Raw genomic sequence first — 19558 nt, forward strand, 5'->3', positions numbered from 1 at the left:
ATTACAAATCACATTCATGAAGATGCCAATCATAAAGCACAACATAGCTACAAAAGTAAAGATGAGTTCCAAAACTGCCTCTTGAATGTGTTTACCTGAATTTAAAAAAATGGTATCTTCTGTGATGGATTATATTAATGCTGAAGTAGCCTGCACTAGGCAAAGAACAGAAAGCATAATGGAGGAGTAAAGACTGGAATTATCAGCTAATATAGTAACAGACTTAATGAGCTGTGTGTAATGGTTGATCTAATATTTGCAAGACATTATGCACTCCTAAAGGCATAAATAAGGAAATACTACATCTTTACTGGTGGCAAAAACAAGATGAAACCACATCTGCATCAATTCACAATTCAGGTCATCTGTTCAACATGCAAATGCATACAGAGTAGCAGATGTTAGCAGCAACTATAATCTTTGCTATGCCAAATAAACAGAATTAAAAACATGAAAACGGCCGATTTGCTGTTTGAAATTTTGCAGTAAAAGATGGAAAGATGCTTACAGCTGACTAAGAACTGAAAACACAAGTAGATGAGCACTGCAGACAGGTTCACAGCAGGTTAAACTGATGCCTATATCTGAATTTGATGAACCAGATATGTGAACCAGACAAACTGCCGAACAATACAACCAGTCAAACATAAAGGCAACAGTCAAGGATCCAAAAAGTGACAAAATGGTAAAAGGCAATCAAATTGCAGCAGATGTGCTGAAAGTTCTTTCTTGACGCCTTCCTGAAGATATCAGAGAGCTGTCCAAAATATCTTGTGAAAAATAGGCCTCTTCTCTCTACCAGATGCCCTGAAGGGTTTTGCAGCAGTTTTAACTACAGCAACTGGTAACAGGTAACAACACAGTGTAAGTTTACAAAGAGTGAAAGAAGCAGTGCCTGTAATGCCTAAATATGATCATACCGGACTCATAGCCCAGAGATCTGGAATGCACACTAAAGCTCATTACAGAAGATTTCATGGAGCAGCAGAACCACGTTTACCTCAATTTCATTGACTTTCCAAAAGGCATTTGGTAGTCTGCATGGACACGTGCTGCAGACCATTTTTCAGCCACGTGCAAATCCACTTAAAGCTGTTGCAGTCACAGAGGGTAAGTATATCTACGGAGTGTGCTACAAGAACAGCTAGACAAAGATTCAGGGCAGACTCTGCATTCCCTCTGCTGCTTTTCACCATTGTTGTATTCTGTAAAACAATGTGTCTAGACAACTTAAACATGGGCAGGTGACCTAGGAGACCGACCCTTGGCTGGAGGTGTTGTGCTATAAAGTACTTCATATTCTTTGCATTGCCCTCCACCAAAATTTACAAAAACTAAAATTGGTGCTGAAAAAATGAGAAAATCCAATGGGACTCTCAATCAACTGTGTTAAATTCAGCTTCCTCAAAACCAAGATGTCAAGCAATGCACCAAAAAGAGATGGCACAATATGTTGAGAAAGCAGCAGGTAGACCCATGTTATTCCATGTTTTGAGCAACAGTCACTGTTGCTGTTGTGAGATGTTCCTACCTTGTGTGCCAAGCCCAGCACAGGAAGGCCATAGTGTAATGTCACACACAGTAGGATGCTAGATTTTTACCTTAAAGGCAAATAGTCTATAATACTCCTATATGCCCAATATAAAGCTTTTCTGAATCTGTTAACACAATAACAGCAATAAAAACTTGTAGGACTCTTAAGAAAAACGAAATAACGAGTTCTGGTTTTTATTAGATGATGGAGACAAAATCAGGAGAAAATAGGAAAGCATGGTACAGGTATGATGAGGCAGCTTATGATAAGATGGGATTGAGAAGAAAGAGGAGGGAAGGTCTGACGTAGGAGAACTCATAGCAGAAGAAGTTTGAGAAGTTGCAGGCTTATGTTTCCATGAAGAAACCTGAGTGGTGGTGGGGGATTGACCAGATTTATATATTTTCCTGATATAGATATAAAAATATGGAGTTCTTGAACATCATGGAACTTCCACTATATTAGCCTTTTATTTTCTTTTTTTTTTTTCTCTTTGTAATTGCTTTCATTTCATTACCTCTGTAAACATATGGCTTATAATGCTCTCCATGTTATAAGGTGCCAGCCTTCTGATTACTATTCACCATGGCTACATTTGTCTTATGCTAGGAAGGAAAGCTTCAGGAATGGCTTGTCAAATATTCCCAGAGTAGCTCCTTATGGCATCTACTTAAATTAAAAGCTTTTCAAAAATCCCCATCATTGTCCAAGAGGCACTTGGAAAGCTTCTCCTACAGCAGTCAGGAAGGAAGTTATTTAGAAAATGAAAATAAAGAAGTTAACCTAAAACTAAAATGCACTCAAATGACTAGCCCTGAGTTTTAGAGATAAGGAAGTCTGCTCCCAGAATGTTATACAACAATATAACAATAATTGTGAAGCTCTTTGTAAATACTGATATGCATTATCTAAAATCATTTTGATGAAAGGTAGAGAGATGGGAAACAGTGATTCATACAGCATACAGTAAAGCTGTGCAAAGGTCTATACTGAGAGATAGCAAAAACTTTTGTACACAGTTGAAATGCAGAGCAGGAGTAGGTAGATGGCAAGTTATTATCCAAAATGGAATTTATTTAGGTACCAAAACCAATTTAAACCCCTGATTTGGCCTCTGAAATAAATGGAGAGAGTCCCAAAGGATTTTGATTCACATTTAAAATACGAGTATGTATTATGAGTGATGTATATATTTACATAAATGCTAATTGTTTAAATAATAATTTCAATAATTCTGTGCCTTGCTATGTAATGCAAATAGAAGATATTAAGCTGCATTGCAGCAGGGAGAAAACATTGTTATATCTGGCAGTCCACATATTAGTGCCCCTCTGTGTCAATGGTACCCACCTTCTGTTAGAAGTGGGGAATGCTCTGCTAAATAGAAATGGAAGGCAGAAAACCTGCACATGTCTTTATCCATCTTATCACACCAGTCACAGCTCCAGGTATCCAGACTGTTACAGAAGTTTTGTTCCTAATACAGGACTCATTGCTGTTGAGAAGCCCAGATAAATATCCTTACCTGAGAGAGAATTCATTTTTCAGCAGAAGCTTTCCACTTTAGGGGGATAAAACTGCGTAAATATCTAGCATCATAATGTTGATTCAGGAAGCAGGGCTGGGATTAAATTAGCCCATCCAATAACAGTACTTGATATCGACAAGGACTCAAGTGAAATCAGATTAGAGCTTTTCCCAACAGATAATGTCCTCCTTTCTCATCAAAGTCTCCAAACCAATTAAAAATGCCATTCAAATAGCTTTGTGCAGAACACAGTCTGCTTGCCTTTACTATCAGGAGACCTAGAAGGATGAAAAAGTAAATGTGCGGGAATCTAGCCCATCTTTACCATAGAGCGAGTCCTGCGGGATAGAGGAGTTTATTTCTGTCGTGCATTCCCTTACTGTTTCCTCACACCGTATTTTGCAAGAGAGCAGAAAGAAAGCTTCCAGGAAAGCTGTGGCCTCCTCCTCAGGCTAATGAATGAAGGAGGGATGCACAGTGAATGCTGAGCTTTGCATCCACAGAGGCTGGACAGGAAGAAAGCGGATGGGAGAACTGGAGAAGCTGCCAAAGATTCATCTGGAGGGATGTATTTAGGAAGCCCTTGAGAGAGTGCTGTCAAGGCTTTCCAGGGCTCCATGTGGAAATCACATTTCTATTCCAGGCCAGCAGTTCCAAAATACTGGAGACATGATGTACATTATGCAAGCTGGCTGCACAAAGTGGAGAGAAATAAGAAACAGTCATGCATGTCAAAGACCAGAGAGGTTTAATTGGAAAAGACAACAATTAATGTAAGTTATTTAAAGTTTCCATTTGAATCAAAGAGACAGTGAAGTGAAACTCAAAATAATTGCACACAAAATAAATACTGAACTGCTGCAGGACTAGCCGTTCCTGTTACTACTTCCCCTTTATTATCTTCCACTTTTCATTAAGGCACCCCATCCTTCCAGCACCATCTTTCAACAGTACTGGAGAGGCTATTGGCAGCTGATTCTCTGCAAACTTCTGTAAACTAAATTACTTTCCATTTTTCTAAACAATGGATGGATTAACTGATGCCTTGCAGAGAATAACTGGGCTGAGCCAGAGACAAGTTATACAGTTTTTACTGGTAGTAAACCTGTTGTATATAGAAAAACTGAGTGCAGGGCTCAGGATGTCAGGCAGTTTCAGGAGTTACCAGGCTGAACCCCGTTTCCCCAAGTGGCACATGTAGCACAAAATCCCCGTGGTCTCCTGCAGACAGGAAACCTACAAACAATAAGGATCATACAGCAAATGGGGAACTGCTGAACTAGGACCTGGCTATTCTCTAGGGAGATGTAAATCACGGCAATAAGCAGCAAAGGTAAATAAACCAGAAGAAAAACCTTGGTAGGGATCCTGCCTCAGCAGAATACATCAATTGTCTTCATTATCCAAAGCATAAGTCATGCAATTAAAAATAGACAAGAATGAGTTGATATTTCAATTGCTTCCAAGCTCAAGGTGCCCTTCAATACCTTGGCTTCCCTACCAGAAGCAAAGTGATGCAGAGCTGAAGTTCTGATTGTGAATCTTATATTAGGCCAAATAATGAAAAGGAGTTTATCTTAGCTCTGATCTCTTTCTCCAATATACAGACATACTGAAAGAGATTACCTTACTAAAATTGAAGGAAACTGCGGTATTTTAAAACTCTAATCCCTTCTCTCCTCTGTAGGAAATAAGATAAATATCTTGATTTCATTCAGTACAATTACAAGAAGCTTTTCTCCTATCAGTTGTTCTCCATTTCCTCCGGTGAAGCAGTTTTTGTGCTGCATGCCAGGTTCCAGCACAGTGTCCTGACTCATCATTGGCAATGCAGGTATACTGTGGCCAAAGAAAAGTACCTATCTCCTCAGACACAGGGTAGATGCTAGCATCAGCTTACTTGAGCGCATGTGTCTCACTAGGAGGTGGTATATGCAGCCTGCTTGATCTAAGGTTTCACAGGGCTTGGTTAGGATATAGGATTGGTGTCTAGTCAGTGAGGACCAGGGAATGGAAGAGATGTGTGCACAGAAGCCACCAGGATGCCACCTGGCCTTCATCATCTCAGACAGCCAGTGTGATGTACAGGAGGGAAAGGAAGCCAAGGTCATCCCACATCCTTCCTCTCAATTTGCTCCAATCCATGTTATCTTTTTGCAGAAGAATTTGAAGTAAAAGAAAAAAAAAATCTAAGAACTTCTCAGCTTTTAAATTTATCACAGATCACGAGGAAAGAAAAAAACAGGGAAATGGTGGCAGAAGGGACCTTAGTCATGACAACAAACCCAACAGAAATTAGTGTCTTGACTTTCTACCCTAAGGATAACCCAGTTTCAATAAAGAGCCTCTTACATTTACGAATAAAAAGAAAGAATTCAGCAATAACTTTAGAAAACACCACACAAAAGGCAGGAACATTGTATGCTGTAATGCTAGTGTTTTTTTGCTGCAGAATTGCAGACATGCTTCACCTTCCCCAAACCGTGATAAGATATAGCAGGGACTTTATCTTAGACACCAACCACAGCCTAGAGAGATTAGCTACTACCATTGCTAGCCTCCAGCTTTCCTCTCCCCACCCTCACAGTTTTTCTGGCTTCAATTAATGGTGCAAATCGTGCTCTGTACTTTCCAAATCGTGCTGGAGTCTCCCTTCTTTTTTTTGAAGATCTTGTCCTTGGTGATTGTTCCTCTGACATTTGGTTTTCAAATGATGTTTGAAGTTGTTCGTACTAATAACATGTGTGGTGCAGCCTTCCCAGTGCGGCACTTACACACCACGAGAGTCCAAAGGCAGTTCAGCATGAGAGAGTCCCCAACAGCTCTCCCAGCATCTTTTGCTCCACCCCCCCCACACGCTGACATTTCAGGATAATGGAAGAAGTCTTTGAGATGTGTCTGGTGTCACTGTTAAGCAATATGGACCAAAACCCGCACTGGTGCAGGCTCCCGTTTACATGCAGCTGCAACCGTGTGTGTGTTCTGCCCTGCTGGAATTATTTTCTGTTACAAGCAGGCATTTTTCTTAATCTTTTTCACTAACTGAAGCAATTAGACCATATATAGCAGTGGAACTAGCTGTCTATTTTTTCTTCCCTGTTTTCCTTTTCAGCTCTCCTGGTTTAAAGGTGAGAAGAAAGCTGCTGAAGATGCTCAGAAGGCTGGTGATGCAGGGCTCAGCAATGACAACATTTGTGAAAGCAGAGAGCAGGGCATCCGGCAAGGAGAAGCAGCAGGAAGCCTCATGGAAAAGGAAGAGAGCCCTCCCTGCAGCACTGAACAGGCCTTTTACAGCTGTGGGCTGCTGTGCCACCTGCATGTCCGTGTGCACTTTCCTGCGCAGTATGTGCGCTCTGATCATTGCAAGTATTTTTGTCCATGATTTCAGCCTCTGTGAGGAGCACATCAGCTGCCTGAAAGAACTTTAAATGTCATAAGCAGTCACTGTGCGCACACATGCAGATGGTGGTGCATACATATATTTGCAGAAGTTAAGACAAACAAATACATGCAACTTTCTTCAGATTGCAGATGATGATGTCTCATCTTTAGCCTGTAGATCCTTTGATGCTCCAACACAGGGCCAACTCCTTTGCTGTGCATGCAACTCTTATTTTTGTGGTGATAGCTTTTGCTGTTGTTGAACATCTAATTTCCAGACCCCCAAGCTTCTCTGTTTTTGCATTCTGCATAACAGATTGTATAACCTCACCCTGCACTTCCTGAGTCAGCTCATATCTCCTCTTTGAGCTATCAGACGCATTCTGATATTTATAGCTCTCCGGGTCCTGCCTTGTGATCCCTCACAAGTAGCAATCTCAGTATTTGTGACTGTTACACTAGAAGTCTGTTACTGCAGAGAAGACTGATGCCAAGTTGTAAATTTGTGCTGGGGAAGTTGGAACGTAAGTTTGATGGCAAATATTGGCAAAGCTTCATGAAAAAATTACAAGAAAGCTCCTCCAAGAAATTACAAAACTTTCAAGTCTAATGATTTCATATATTTTTATAGAATACCTTTGCAGAAATCCATCTAATGAAACTTAAATGAAAACTGAAATGAAAACTGGATTTGTTCTTGACTAAGAGTGACACCATTAGCAAAGGAAAGACCTAATGACAGTTATACTGTAATTCCCCTCTCCAAGTCTTTTCCGTAGTGCAAGATTGTTCCCTGAACTAATTTTAACTATTTTGTCCAGTCTAGATTTAAATGACAGAACAAGATTAGAGCTCTGTGTATAATGTTCACACCATCAAATACCAACACCAAAGTTGTCAGGAAATAAGAACAAAGGCACAAAAGAAATGTATTCAGGGGCTTAATGGTGGCTATTTTAAGGTTGCTGAGAGCCCTTGTGCTGAACTGAATACAAACCAATACACATGTGCTCCCTCTGCTAATACTTCAGGGACAGATGTAGAAGACGTTTTATCCGTTCTTTCACTCATCACTCAGTGAACTTACTGCGGGTTTGCTATTAAATCCTTTGGCTACCAACAAAACCCCCCACTGCTAAAAACGCTGGTCAGCTTAGACCTCTGTCCAGCACAGCGTGCCTTGCAGCGTCCCTCTGCTCCCAGGCTGTCACCACTTGTCTCAGCTTGTACTCAGACACAGCTGCTTGGGGTTTGGGCTGTTTTTCTGTTGGAAGTTGTACAGCACCTACCAAATGCTGAACTTGCTCCTGGTTAGCTACCCTCAATGTTATGAAAACTAAACAGCATGGTGAAGTAAAGAGGCATGGGACATCCCCTTTCTGGAGGCCAGGTTACTCAACCAGGAGACTATTGTCATCGGCTGGTTTTCCCTAAACTCACTCTTGCATTGTGTTCAATACCTATTCCTGGACTAGAGGAATCACTAGAAAGAAAGCCAGTCTTGAAACTTAATTCCCAGTGATAGAAAACTGGTTATATGATAAACTGTTGTCATGGCTTACAATTTCCACTGTTAAAAATGAATGCTTTGTTTCTAACGTAAATTTGTCCAGCTCCTACCGTTTCTATACGTGCGTTAGATTTCTGTGCTTCAATAGATACTGATTTCTTTACCTTTTTTACTATAAGATAAATAGCTTACATGCCAAGAATATTTTGTTATGGCCTCTTTTCCAAATCTTTATTTGATCTTCTTTTAATTCATTTTTTCCCTCTGAAGCGTGGTACTCCATTGCCAACACTCCATCCTGTGCTGGATGCAAAGGCAGCAGCTCTGACTCCCAGCTCCCACACAACAGTCCCAGATATCTGCAGGAAGGGCTATATTCACCTTTTAGGCACAATATCTAATGGGAGCTTATGTTCAAAATGAAACTTATTTCAGACTGGCTGTTTATTAGATTTCCATGTGCTCAGTTAACCAAGCAATTCAGACTGCAGATTACCCCTGTGGTGCTCTTCCTCCTCATTGTAACTCCTGTAATCTTGTGGTATCTGCATATTTTATCAATTATTATTTTGTTTTCCTCCAGATAGGAGATTAAAATTAAAGGGTTTAGGGCCAAGATCTATTTCTTAAGAATCTTCACCAGAAATACAGCTGCTAGAAGATGGTAATTTTTTCAAGACTTAGAAACTATGGGGATGATCTGTTTAATGTACTCCATGCTGATGTAGATACCAAGTCAAACGTTACACTTCTTGCAGATTGCAATCTCATCAAATAAATCAAATCAGTTTGAAGAACTGAGATCTATTTTACATAATCTCATGGTTACTAGTGGTAAGTACCTTACCCTGTCTTTCCAGATTGTTTGTATCAGATCCTATATCAAACAGTCTGAGCAGGTCACAGTATCACCTAAGGACAGACTCCTTCCTTCTCATTTAGATTTGAGTGTGATTTTGTGCCAAACCCTGATTCTGGGCACAAGTCAGGGGCAATCTCAGGATACTAAACTGATCCACGAGGTTTTGACCTTGAAAAGCCCATTTGCCAGCTTGCAGGTAGCATTCAACATCAACCTCTGCCCTCTCTTGAGACCGCCACAGCGAAACGGAGGTAGAAAGCACAGGACCCCAGCCTGTGAGCTCCTCCAGGAAATGGAGGAAATCTCTGTTTCTCTCTTTGTTCCTTGATGGATGCAAAATCAGCAGAATGGGGAAGAAAGCTGCACTTAGGTAGAGTGGTCAGGTATAGACTAGACTGGAAGCCATACAGCTCTGCTTTTGATTTCCAAAAGGATCAGAACTAAGGACAAAGTGGGACTTTGTGGGTCCTGAGGCAGTTTCCTGCCTTCACAGTCATGGTATGTAATGCCTTCTGTAACTTCACCAACCTTTGTCCCTGGCAGAATTCAGATTTTCCCCACCTCTACTCTTACCAAGAGGTTGTTTCAAAGTGTCACTGCTGTGATACTTGGAAACTTTCTTCTATTTCCATGCTAAATTTATTCCTGGGCAGTTTATATCCATTTGTTCTTGTGATAGCATTATCCCTTAGTTTAAATAATTTTCTCCCTTCCCAGTCTTTACCCCCCTGAAGAATTTATAGATAGCAATCAGATCCCTTCTTGAGCTCCACTTTGCTAGACTAAACAAGCCGCCCCCATTCGATCTCTGGTGCCGAAGCTATGCAGTGTCACTTCTGTCAATAGAGGGAAATGATACTTGAGCTGAAACTATCAGACTGTAAAATACATCCTGAGCTCCTGCTTTGTGGGATACACTTGTAGCCAAACCTGATGCTGTGCTTGCAGACTTGTAATGGGGAAAGTGTACAAGACTGGCAATAAGGGCTGCCTGACGCCAACCACTGACGTCGACAAAACTTGTCCATGCACCTGCAGCTGGTGGAAAACAACACTACTGTGATTTGAAGTCCATAAATAGACTTATGTCTATTAAATGAAGTTTTCCTTAGCTTCTCTTTTCAGTTGTGCCTCTTGCTAGTCACTGGAAGATCCCTAAGGACAGAGCACAGAAGAGGATGTTCCTTCATGGTCCTCCAGACACTGCAGGGCAATACAATAACACACCTGCAGGGTTTGTGCCATTGAGGGTAGCTGCCCACAGTCCTGGTAACCAGATTAATTCAATCACAGGAGCATGTACATGAGGTTTGCCTCTGTTTGCTAAGATGAAGCAAAATAAATCCCCACCATCAAGGGCACAAATCAAAAACTCAGCCCAAACAGGTGCAAAAATATTATCCTCATCTTAACATATTTAATCAGTTTTTCTGAAAATAAAACCCATTCAGATTTCTCAAAGGGTTCACAGAATTTCCTCTAACCTGTCAAAAAGCAAAATTATATTAAAAAAAATACAGGGAATGGAGGAAATGTCATAATTTGTCAGGTTCCCCAGTTGTTTGTTCAGAAATTCCCTGAAAATAATTTAGTGGGAATGTGGTTTATCTGTTGTTTACTCTGCAAACAGGTGAATTTCCTATCCATTGCATCCTATCAGTAAGGTGACTGCTGGAGAAAACACAATATCTGTCCTTAAAGCCTAGTGGCCTATATTTGCTGTGGATCTCACTAGCATGGCAAAATACATCCTTGTAGTTCCATAGGTACATCCAAGATGACAGATGGAAATCCAGTGTAAAACATCAAGAAATGAGGCAATGAATAAGAAAACAGCAGACTAAGTCCAGATGATTCATCTCGCAGCCTCTCTAGCGAAGATGATAATATAAGACAAAGCTCTGAACTAATTTGTGCAATCATTAAAATTCCTAGGCAGTTCTTACTAGTCAGAAATTTTAGCGCCAGTGGCTTGATTTTGCAGTAACAGTATAGTTTGGGGCAGTAATATTGTGCCACTAAAATTCTTTCCAAATAACACTTTGGTGATAAGAAAATCATAGAGTATGTACAGAAAAATCTGTGTGGGTGAAGATAAAAAAAAATCTGAAAAATGATTCATGTCATAGTGGTAAAATAAAAATTCTGTGGTAAATCAAAGCTCTGCATCCTTTGTATTTAAAATTTGAATCAGTGAAGATTCACTTCCACTTCATTTTGAAATTTGGTCAAAATAAGGCAAGCTAAGATTTTTCTTTCATTCAAACACCTTTTCTGAAATCTTTCCCTTACCAATTCTGTTTGTGCACCCAAGTACCTACCTATTGCTTGCCTATTTCTTCTTGAGAGCGAAAGGAAAAAAAACCTTTCAGAAACTCTGTGAGAACCAATAAATGTTGAATTTTACTCATTCAACTAATTTGATGGAGCCTCCAGGTAGCCTAGCTAAAAAGTGACCGAAGAATGCAAATGGTTGGTTTTTAAAGCCGAAGGTGTGTACTACTAATCAGGAGACTTGGAGTTTGAATCCAAGCCTTCATCTTTCACACCTGGGCCAGAAGATCAGAGCTTTTAGCACATTTGTCCAAGCAAAGTTGTGCATATATTGAAATATCTCATTTTCACATATTTTTAAAGAAACAGTGAAGCCCTTCCTTCCCAGCCTGGCCAGCTGCTGTTGCACACCGGAGATAAATCCCAGGCTCTCCATGGCAGTCCACACACAGTCCTGTTTCAAGTGGCAGAAATATCAGAGCAGGAACGTCACACCTCCGTGCTCAGACAGGCTGCACACTTCATATTCTGCTCTCCAGAAATAACTTTTCTCTGGTTTGTATTAGTTGTTTCTAAGAGGATGTGTATGTGAGACGGAAAGAGAGAAAACAGAGGGGAGACAAATATTTAGTGTTATGTAGCAACAGATGACCTGGTCTCGGACACCTCCCTGCTGTTATTCAAACGGTTTAAACGTGGATTTCCAGTGGGGGTGGGCTGAGAAGCTGTCCTGTTTATGCCAGGCCTGACCCCCCGAGCCTGCTGCCATGGTCCCTCCTTTCTCCAAGCACTTCCATCAGTGCCAGGGACCACCTGTGTTTCCTGTGCACAAATGCAGTAACAAAGGTAAAACTCAAAGCACGAGTCCCCAGGCTAAATGTGCTCTCGCTGATGAACAGCTTGTACTGGGAAAGCTTTCAGCTTGGGAGATGGCGTGTGAAAGCTGAGAGGATGTGGCAAAACAAAACTAAAAGCAGGCCCAAATCCCCCTCCAACCCAACCCCTTCTTCCAGTCCCACATTGCAAATCCTGCCTGGAGTGAGCTGGCAACTGGGAGCCTGGCTGTGCGGAGCTGGGTGGTGGATGCATGGCGGGTGGGTGCACAGGGTGCCTTCCAGAGACCCCCACCACCAGGCACAGGCAGCACAACCGAGGGTCACCACTCAGATTACACCAGCCGTTTCAGTGTGTGCGTGCACTGGGAATGGCTTCCCCCATGGGCAGGGCTGGGAGCAGATACGCAAAGGACTGAGTGACATGAATGTGCTCTTCCAAGGTCGGTATGATGGGGCAGGACCATCCCCCCACGCACTCCTATCAGGGGAAGGATCACCAGTAAGTGCACAGCTCCTCTTTGCTCTGCAGCATCTGTGACCTTCTCTTCCCTATAGCCAGAATGGATTTATTTTTATTCCAATAGAGCTGTAAGCCATGAAGCCGCTACACTTCTAAAAACTAAAGACCTGAGATGCTACACTATTTATTCAACTAGCAGCAAGGAAGCACCAGAGCTTGCTGGAGTTCAGGAGATTTACTGATGCAATTACTTATATTCCCTATAGGGACCTATAGGTCTCCACAGCAGTGCAGGGTTGTTGGGTACTGGCTAGGCACAATGATTTACCACATAGTTCTTCTAGCATTTTATGTACCTTCAGCGTGCTGACAGAAGTGTGGTTGATTGGGTTATTTATTTATTTTTGTATTTATGAAGATAATGAACTTCCAGCCCCTAAAGCTGCATGCGTTTTTTTTTTTTTTCTTTGTTTCTCTTGGCTCTTATAAAAGGAAAATTGGGATGTGTTTTACTTTGGAGAAATAAAATTGGCATCAACCCTGCCTGAGAAGGCCTCTCTGTGATGGAAAATGAGTAAATAAACCACTCATTATAGCTTTCCCAGAAGAGACTGATAGACTGTGCTGTGCTGAACAGTGCACTTCTGAGAGGAAATGGGGAATATATCAAAGTGACCTCCTTGACTCAAATGTTCCAGAGTTTGTCTACTCTGATCATTGCTCAATTATATTTTACCCAAAGTCATCGTCTTCATTGTGGCAAAATTTCAGAACTTGTTTTATCCAAGAATTCAAGCAATGCTGATCTAGGTTCCAATCCACTTGTGATGTAAGAGCCTTTAATGGCTCATAAAAGCCATGAGTTTGTCGTTTTATGTCAAATATATTTGTATGCAAGACAAAAGATATGCAAGCAATACATTTAAAATGGAAGACAACATTTTTCAGATGATTATGCCATTTTGCTTTCGGTCTTGTGGCTCATAGTACTCCTGAACACATGCTGCAGTCATCCAGAAACCCATATTTCTTGCTGTGAGTTATTGTACTAAATTTTCCCATTCAAGAGTTGAGTGCTCATTGTAAATTCTCCTATTCACTCACTATTCAAAATGTTTCCCAAACCCTTTCAATGAATAATATTTCAAACTATAGGTTATTAGAACTATGAATTGCAAATATTTATGAGTTACGTAATTTCTGCTGCAACCAGAGAAACAAACCTGCATATATGACATGTGAGTTGCAATCTCAGCCTTTGAAAAAGGGCATGAATTTCTGATGGCAGCCACATTTGCAGACTTCAATTCACTGTTTGCATGTGTCCTACCTGAATTTTGCAATTGATGATACACTTCAGAATTGAAATAGGTGAATATTCTGGGGGAAAAAATGTATTCTGGCCATTCCTACATTGTAGAATGCAAAATCCAAAACCAGAAAAATCAAAATTCTTTTTCAAAGCTGAATGATTATTTAATTCTAATATTCTTCCCCATGGTACACACAGATCCAGTTCTAACTAAATCTGGTCTCATGGCTGTTCATGACATCTTCAAAACAAGCTTTGTGTCATGTCTTACCCAGCCCAGGGAATGGATGTCTTTCTCACCAGCTGATGGAGAGTTCAAGAACAAAATGAATGTTAGGAAATCCTCACCCCATCTTCTAGTTCATGATCTAGGCAGAGAGTGGGGTGGCTCCCCTCATATAAGGGAGCTCATATCTCCCTTATATGATATTTAAACAGCTGAGCTGCTGTGCAGGCTGCTACTTCACCCCATGAGCATTATGGCTGCATCTGGCCCCAAGTATGTTGTCAAAATGTCTCTCCCTGCCTAGGTCGCCAGAGGACCACAGTCTTCACAGATTATTTGAAAAATAAAGAAAGAATGAGAACCATCTCCCAACTGGTCTCAGTCTGTGTGTGATGAGGTGAGATATTAATCTGCTTCTTCTCACTGCTGTGTTTTATCGCACTCTGCTCCTTTTTTTCCCCCCCATTCTTAATATAAATGTGAAAAACCCCAAAATGGGAATGTCAGAACATTTTGACACTAATGTTATCAGAAGAGAAAAGAAGAAATGACTTTTTTCCCTGGAAGACATTCTTATAAGTCAGAAACATCCTAGACCAAGATTTTATCTTTAATAATGACAACCTTATTCTTTGCATTTGCAAATACATTAGGGACTTGGTTGTAATCAAAAATAGAGCAGTTTAGATGGTTAGCACTGAAGAAAAGTTCAGATCTCCTCAAGACTGGAAATAGACATGAATTAGAAACCACAGTCCTGCTGCCTGAACCACTCCTGCTCCCTTTGAGGCTAAATAACACATATCAGTTTAATACAAACACACATTCTCTGAGGTTTTTGGAGGAGGAACTCTGCCATAGATTCAGCACAAGGTGCTGGATTATGTTCTCTTTCTTCTGGTTCTATTCTTCTCTTTGCTGCTCACCCTGCCAAATACAGAAAGCAGCCACGATGCACTCCTTGCACAACATCCCTATTTGTCAAAGTTCTTGGCAAGGAAGAAACAACTCTCAGGCTGGAAAAGAGGTGTATGGACCAGGCCCAGCCCCTGAGCAGCTTCTCAGTGGGGTTCCTGGGGAACTAACCCTTAAAGGACGATTTCAGTGTTTTGGCTGTTGGGCATAAAACCCTTATATCTCCAAGCTACTAAAGAAAATATACATTATAACTTGAGAGAACCTGCCTCACTGAATTTCTCTTCCATCCTTGCTGAGTTCACCCTGCTTTGTGCCTAAGAGAGAAGCACTGAAAAAAAAAAATCTTCAAGTGGCATTAACTGACCAAAGACATTAATCCCCAAATCTTTATCATCATTAGTGCATAATCTGCACCTCTCATCAGCTACATGCTTCTCTCATCACTTACAAAACTGAGTAAAAAAAAAAAAAAGAAAAAGAAAATAATTGTAGATGATGCAAATGATGCTCAGATCTGAATGTCTTAGCAGTACTTCTCTGGCATCCAGAGAGGAGGGGAAGCCTGCAATGGGAAATGAGTACCTAACTTTTGTTCTACAGAACTGGAATGGTATTGAAAGGCAGGAGATCTGATTTGACTTTGTAATATGTTAGAGAGGCAACCTGCTCTCATGCATAAAGGAACTCATAAAAGCTAGAAGTGGGCAAGAGGTCCTGCACAGATTTAGTTCTTATGGGACATCTTGTAATGTTTGTCACATCTAGATTGACAGGCTTACAGGGACACAGGAGAACTGGACTGACAGACTTGCTACTTATTTCTGTGGATGTCTCATCTGTGGGAGCAGAGTGGAACAAGTGGGAGAGAGGAACTGGAAATGAGAAAAGCTTGATCTCAGCTACATGATGTATATGTCCATTATGTCTGAAAAGACTTTCAAAATGAGGAGTTTGTCTGCTGCCAGGATGCTCAGCCGAGAATCAAGGAGACCGTGGTCATACTTGAGGTATAAAGAACTTTCTTGGCCACTCACTCTAGAGCACTTCTCCAGTACCCCACGTTCCCAAGGCCAGGCTGACTGAAAGTCCCACATGGCACGGGCAGGACCATGAGGTCCCACTGGCTTAGGCCCACAGCAAGATAGCCTAGCACTTATCACTCCGACACAGCACCGTGCAAAAGCACTGAAATAACACGGACATGAGGAGGCACCAGCACTGCCATCTGCAACACTTTGAGGTCAAAGATCAACATGGACTGAAACAATTCACCTCCTGTGCCAGCATGCTTTCTCCCTTCTGAATCTCAAATCTCACTTAAGGGTGAAGGCAGCCTGTAGACTTGTAAGCTTGTTTCTTGAATCTTGTTTCTGTACTTGCTCTCCAAAACAGATGTCTTCTGCCTGGTTAGGCCCTGGGCTGGCCTCATACACCCACTGACCAGCCTGAGGAGTGAACAGTCTTGAAAACACTGAGCCTCCCAGGGTGAATCACCAAGAGCACAGCCGTCCCCCCCTCCTGCCCTCCCACGAGGCACTGACAGCGCTCCACCCGCAGTGAGAGTTACTGGCTCCCTCGCCGCGGGCTGGAGAGCTGCTTCGGAAAGTGCGGTGCCAGGGACAGTGCGGCTGCTCTCTAAATCCTCCTGACCAGCGTGGAGAAGCATTTGGCCTGTCCCTGGGAACTCAGCTCCGATATAAATACTGGCTCAGAGTGGCACCATGCCACACATCCGTTACAGAGAGGACCACAGCCCCAAACACAGCTTCTGATCAGAAGATACAAATGTTGTAAGGTTCTTCTTGGCTTAAAAAAGCTTGAAAGGTCTGTGTTGCTGTTGTGACAGGCCTGCCCCCTGTCCGATCTCGTACATGGCCCAGGACTATTCCAAAGCCAGAACAGAAAGAAGCCTGGGTAACCAGCAGACCCGACCCAGCTGGGAAGTGCTCAGCATTTGATCTAGCCTCCAGAGCTGGGGTTCAGCTCTGAGGACAAATCTGGTTGCCAAGTCCTTATTTGTTTGTGAAGAGCCATGAATCTATTTACTAAAAGAAGCAAATCTCTTCTGGACAGTTATGTAGAAAGACACCTGTGTTTTTTTCAGAGAACGTAGTTTGTTCTGAAAATGCGATGGATATAATCGTTCTTCCCTCCCTTCCCCAGATGCTGTGCCACCCACCTCTGTGCTCTGCGGGGACGCAGACAGGAGAGGCTATCTTGCACAGCACAGCTCTCCCAGCAACTCTGCCTGCACTCCTGGGCACCCAGCAGTGCATGGCTTGTATGTACTCTCCTCTTGCAATAACCCATGTCAGACCAAATGAAGGACAGTGATCAGCATGTATCTGTCCATGAGGGGTTCAAATTCCCCAAACTGCCCAACTGTGGACCGGTATTTCTTAGCACCCATCTGGTTCCCACAGGGCTGGACCAGCTGCTGCTTTGCACATGAGAAGGCAGCGCTCCCCCTTGGGAGGCTCAACTCTGACGCAGACCCGTCCAGTTTGAAACCCAGCTGGAGCCTGGAGCTGCTGGCAAGCACTAAAGTCTCAGTCTAATTTACATCACACCAGCCTATGACTCCACCTGTCTGAGATCTCGGGTCTCGGTGTCCCTCTGACAACCCAGTCACAAGCTCAGGGAGCAGACACGTGCCCTTCACCATTTGCCATTCCTGATGAGAGCCACGACGTGCTGCTTCAACCAAGCTCAAGTTCCAGCAGAGCTGTGACCTCCTATCTATGCTGAGGTGAAAGTTCAGAGCAGTATTCAGAGAATCCAGAGGCTTTGACTCCATTACAGTAAGAGGCAGACACCTAGGCATTTTCTAAGCTAAAGCCATTTAGCTGCTAAAGCAAAATAGCAATTACTCCTCCTCCCAGACAGCCAATAAAGTGCCACAGCAAGAATCAGGGCATTTGGGGAATTTGGTCCTCCTTCTTCCATTAATTCAGAAGCTGTAGCAATGGCTGGTGGGGTTAGGGAGGCAGCACCTGAGAAGTGGAATGAGGCTGTAATGATCCCTTTGCTAGAGAAAACGGAGCAGGCAGCTCCCTATGGGGTCAGGCTTTTCTTCTCAAACAAAACCGCAGCACTTGCCGAAACGCATATGCAATTTTCTGCATTCTCTGAACTGTTTCCTGAACATGCCTCTGGAGAAATTGCACAGTAACACGTATTTGATATCTACAAACCCAGGTTTTCTGAGCAGCCAAAGGATTTCCAGGTGCTTCTCTTGCCCGCCTTTTTGAATAGTTAATCCTTCAGATAGTTCCAATGCATAAAGAAACCAGTCCTTCAACAAAACTCAGGAAAAGTACTCTTTCTAGTGACTGATGGTATTCTGCAGTGTCTGAGAAACACTCACCTTAGCACATGAGTCGATCCATTTATTGTGGTGGTGGAACAGGGGACCGTCTGCCCCAAGATGGAAGGCCTTCGGTATCGCTCATCACCACAGCACAGGATGATGAGGAAGGCACGTCTGAAAGACTTGTTCAGGAAGGCGTACAGGAAGGGGTTCAACCCTGAATTGATGTAGCCCAGCCACAGGAAAGCTGTCCACAGCTTCCCTGGCACTGTGTAGTTTATGAAAGGGTCCACTATGTTTGTGATAAAGAAGGGGGCCCAGCACAGGCAGAAGCACCCCATGATGATGCACAGGGTCTTGGCAGCTTTGGTCTCAGTCTTCATGCGGTGCGTGCTGTGCTGGTCCGGGTGGTGCTGCCGGCCTTCTGCAGGGGCCCCTGCGCGCTGGAGCACCCGAATCTGGCGGGCGTGCTCCCTGGCGGTGATGTAGATGCGGTAGTAGGCCAGCACCATCAGGAGGAAGGGAATGTAGAAGGCCACTACTGAGCAGGTAATGGCATATGGCTTGTTAACCATGAAGATGCAGTAGGTGGAGTTGGAAGCCTTGTTGAACTGCCTTTGCTGAATCTGGAGAAGGAAGAGCAAGGACAAAGAACAGGAGAGAGAGATCACCACTGCTGCCCAAAAACAGCAGTCTGCTTGCTGTGACACTCCCTCCACTGCCCTCTGTTTCTGTCTCAGCTGTCCCCTCTGTCCCCTGGTGTGCCTGTCTTGCCCATCTGCTAGTCCTCCTGCCTTTGCTCAGCCACATGGATTCTCTGGTGCTGCCGTTCCCTGGATTTAGGGACAATGTCATAGCCCACACCACTTTCCCAGAATGCTGGAGAGGGCTTCAACCTGGCTATTGAAAACTGGCCTGACAGACCAGTTCAGAAAGAAAGCAAAAGGCAATAACATAGCTCCATACTGTGTTTTTTTGCTCTGCTTTCTGCTCTTTTCATCAGAACGTGACTTTATATGAAGGATGCACAAATTTCATCCATCCAAGACCTACAGAGGCACTCAAGAAGAGCCAGAGGAAGGACTGGATGATGGTGAAGGGGCCAGACTGCAGGAAGCCTTCGGAGCCCAGGGGCAGGAGGCTGGGCCAAGTCTATAGGGGGAGCAGGAGGCATAATTGGGAGTAAAAGGTTTTTTTGAGGGCATTCTTGCTACAAAACAATGTCACAATAGGTCCATCAGGTAAAATTCTTTACACAGGTAAAGTTATTGCCCAGAGCCAACACTGTCTTTGTGACAATCTTCTCAGGACAGAGTCCTTTCAAATCCCCTTAAAGACACCTTCCAGAAATTCAGCAGCCCCTCTACATCACTAACAAGAAACTTCTCCTTTAGTATTTCTTTGCTT

At 42.8% G+C, this 19558-nt stretch overlaps 1 protein-coding gene across 2 annotated transcripts in view; it reads right to left on the minus strand.

Annotated features, from left to right (window-relative positions):
- Nucleotides 1–19558, minus strand: part of HTR4 (5-hydroxytryptamine receptor 4) — a 140766-nt gene that overhangs the window by 38597 nt on the left and 82611 nt on the right. For both annotated transcript variants that reach the window (XM_062587507.1, XM_062587508.1), the window contains one exon: nt 18209–18777. In XM_062587507.1, coding sequence (XP_062443491.1) covers nt 18209–18777 — 569 coding nt within the window. The remainder of the gene's footprint in view (nt 1–18208; nt 18778–19558) is intronic.

Source organism: Rhea pennata, chromosome 14, assembly GCF_028389875.1.
Source record: "Rhea pennata isolate bPtePen1 chromosome 14, bPtePen1.pri, whole genome shotgun sequence".
Taxonomy (NCBI): Eukaryota; Metazoa; Chordata; class Aves; order Rheiformes; family Rheidae; genus Rhea; species Rhea pennata.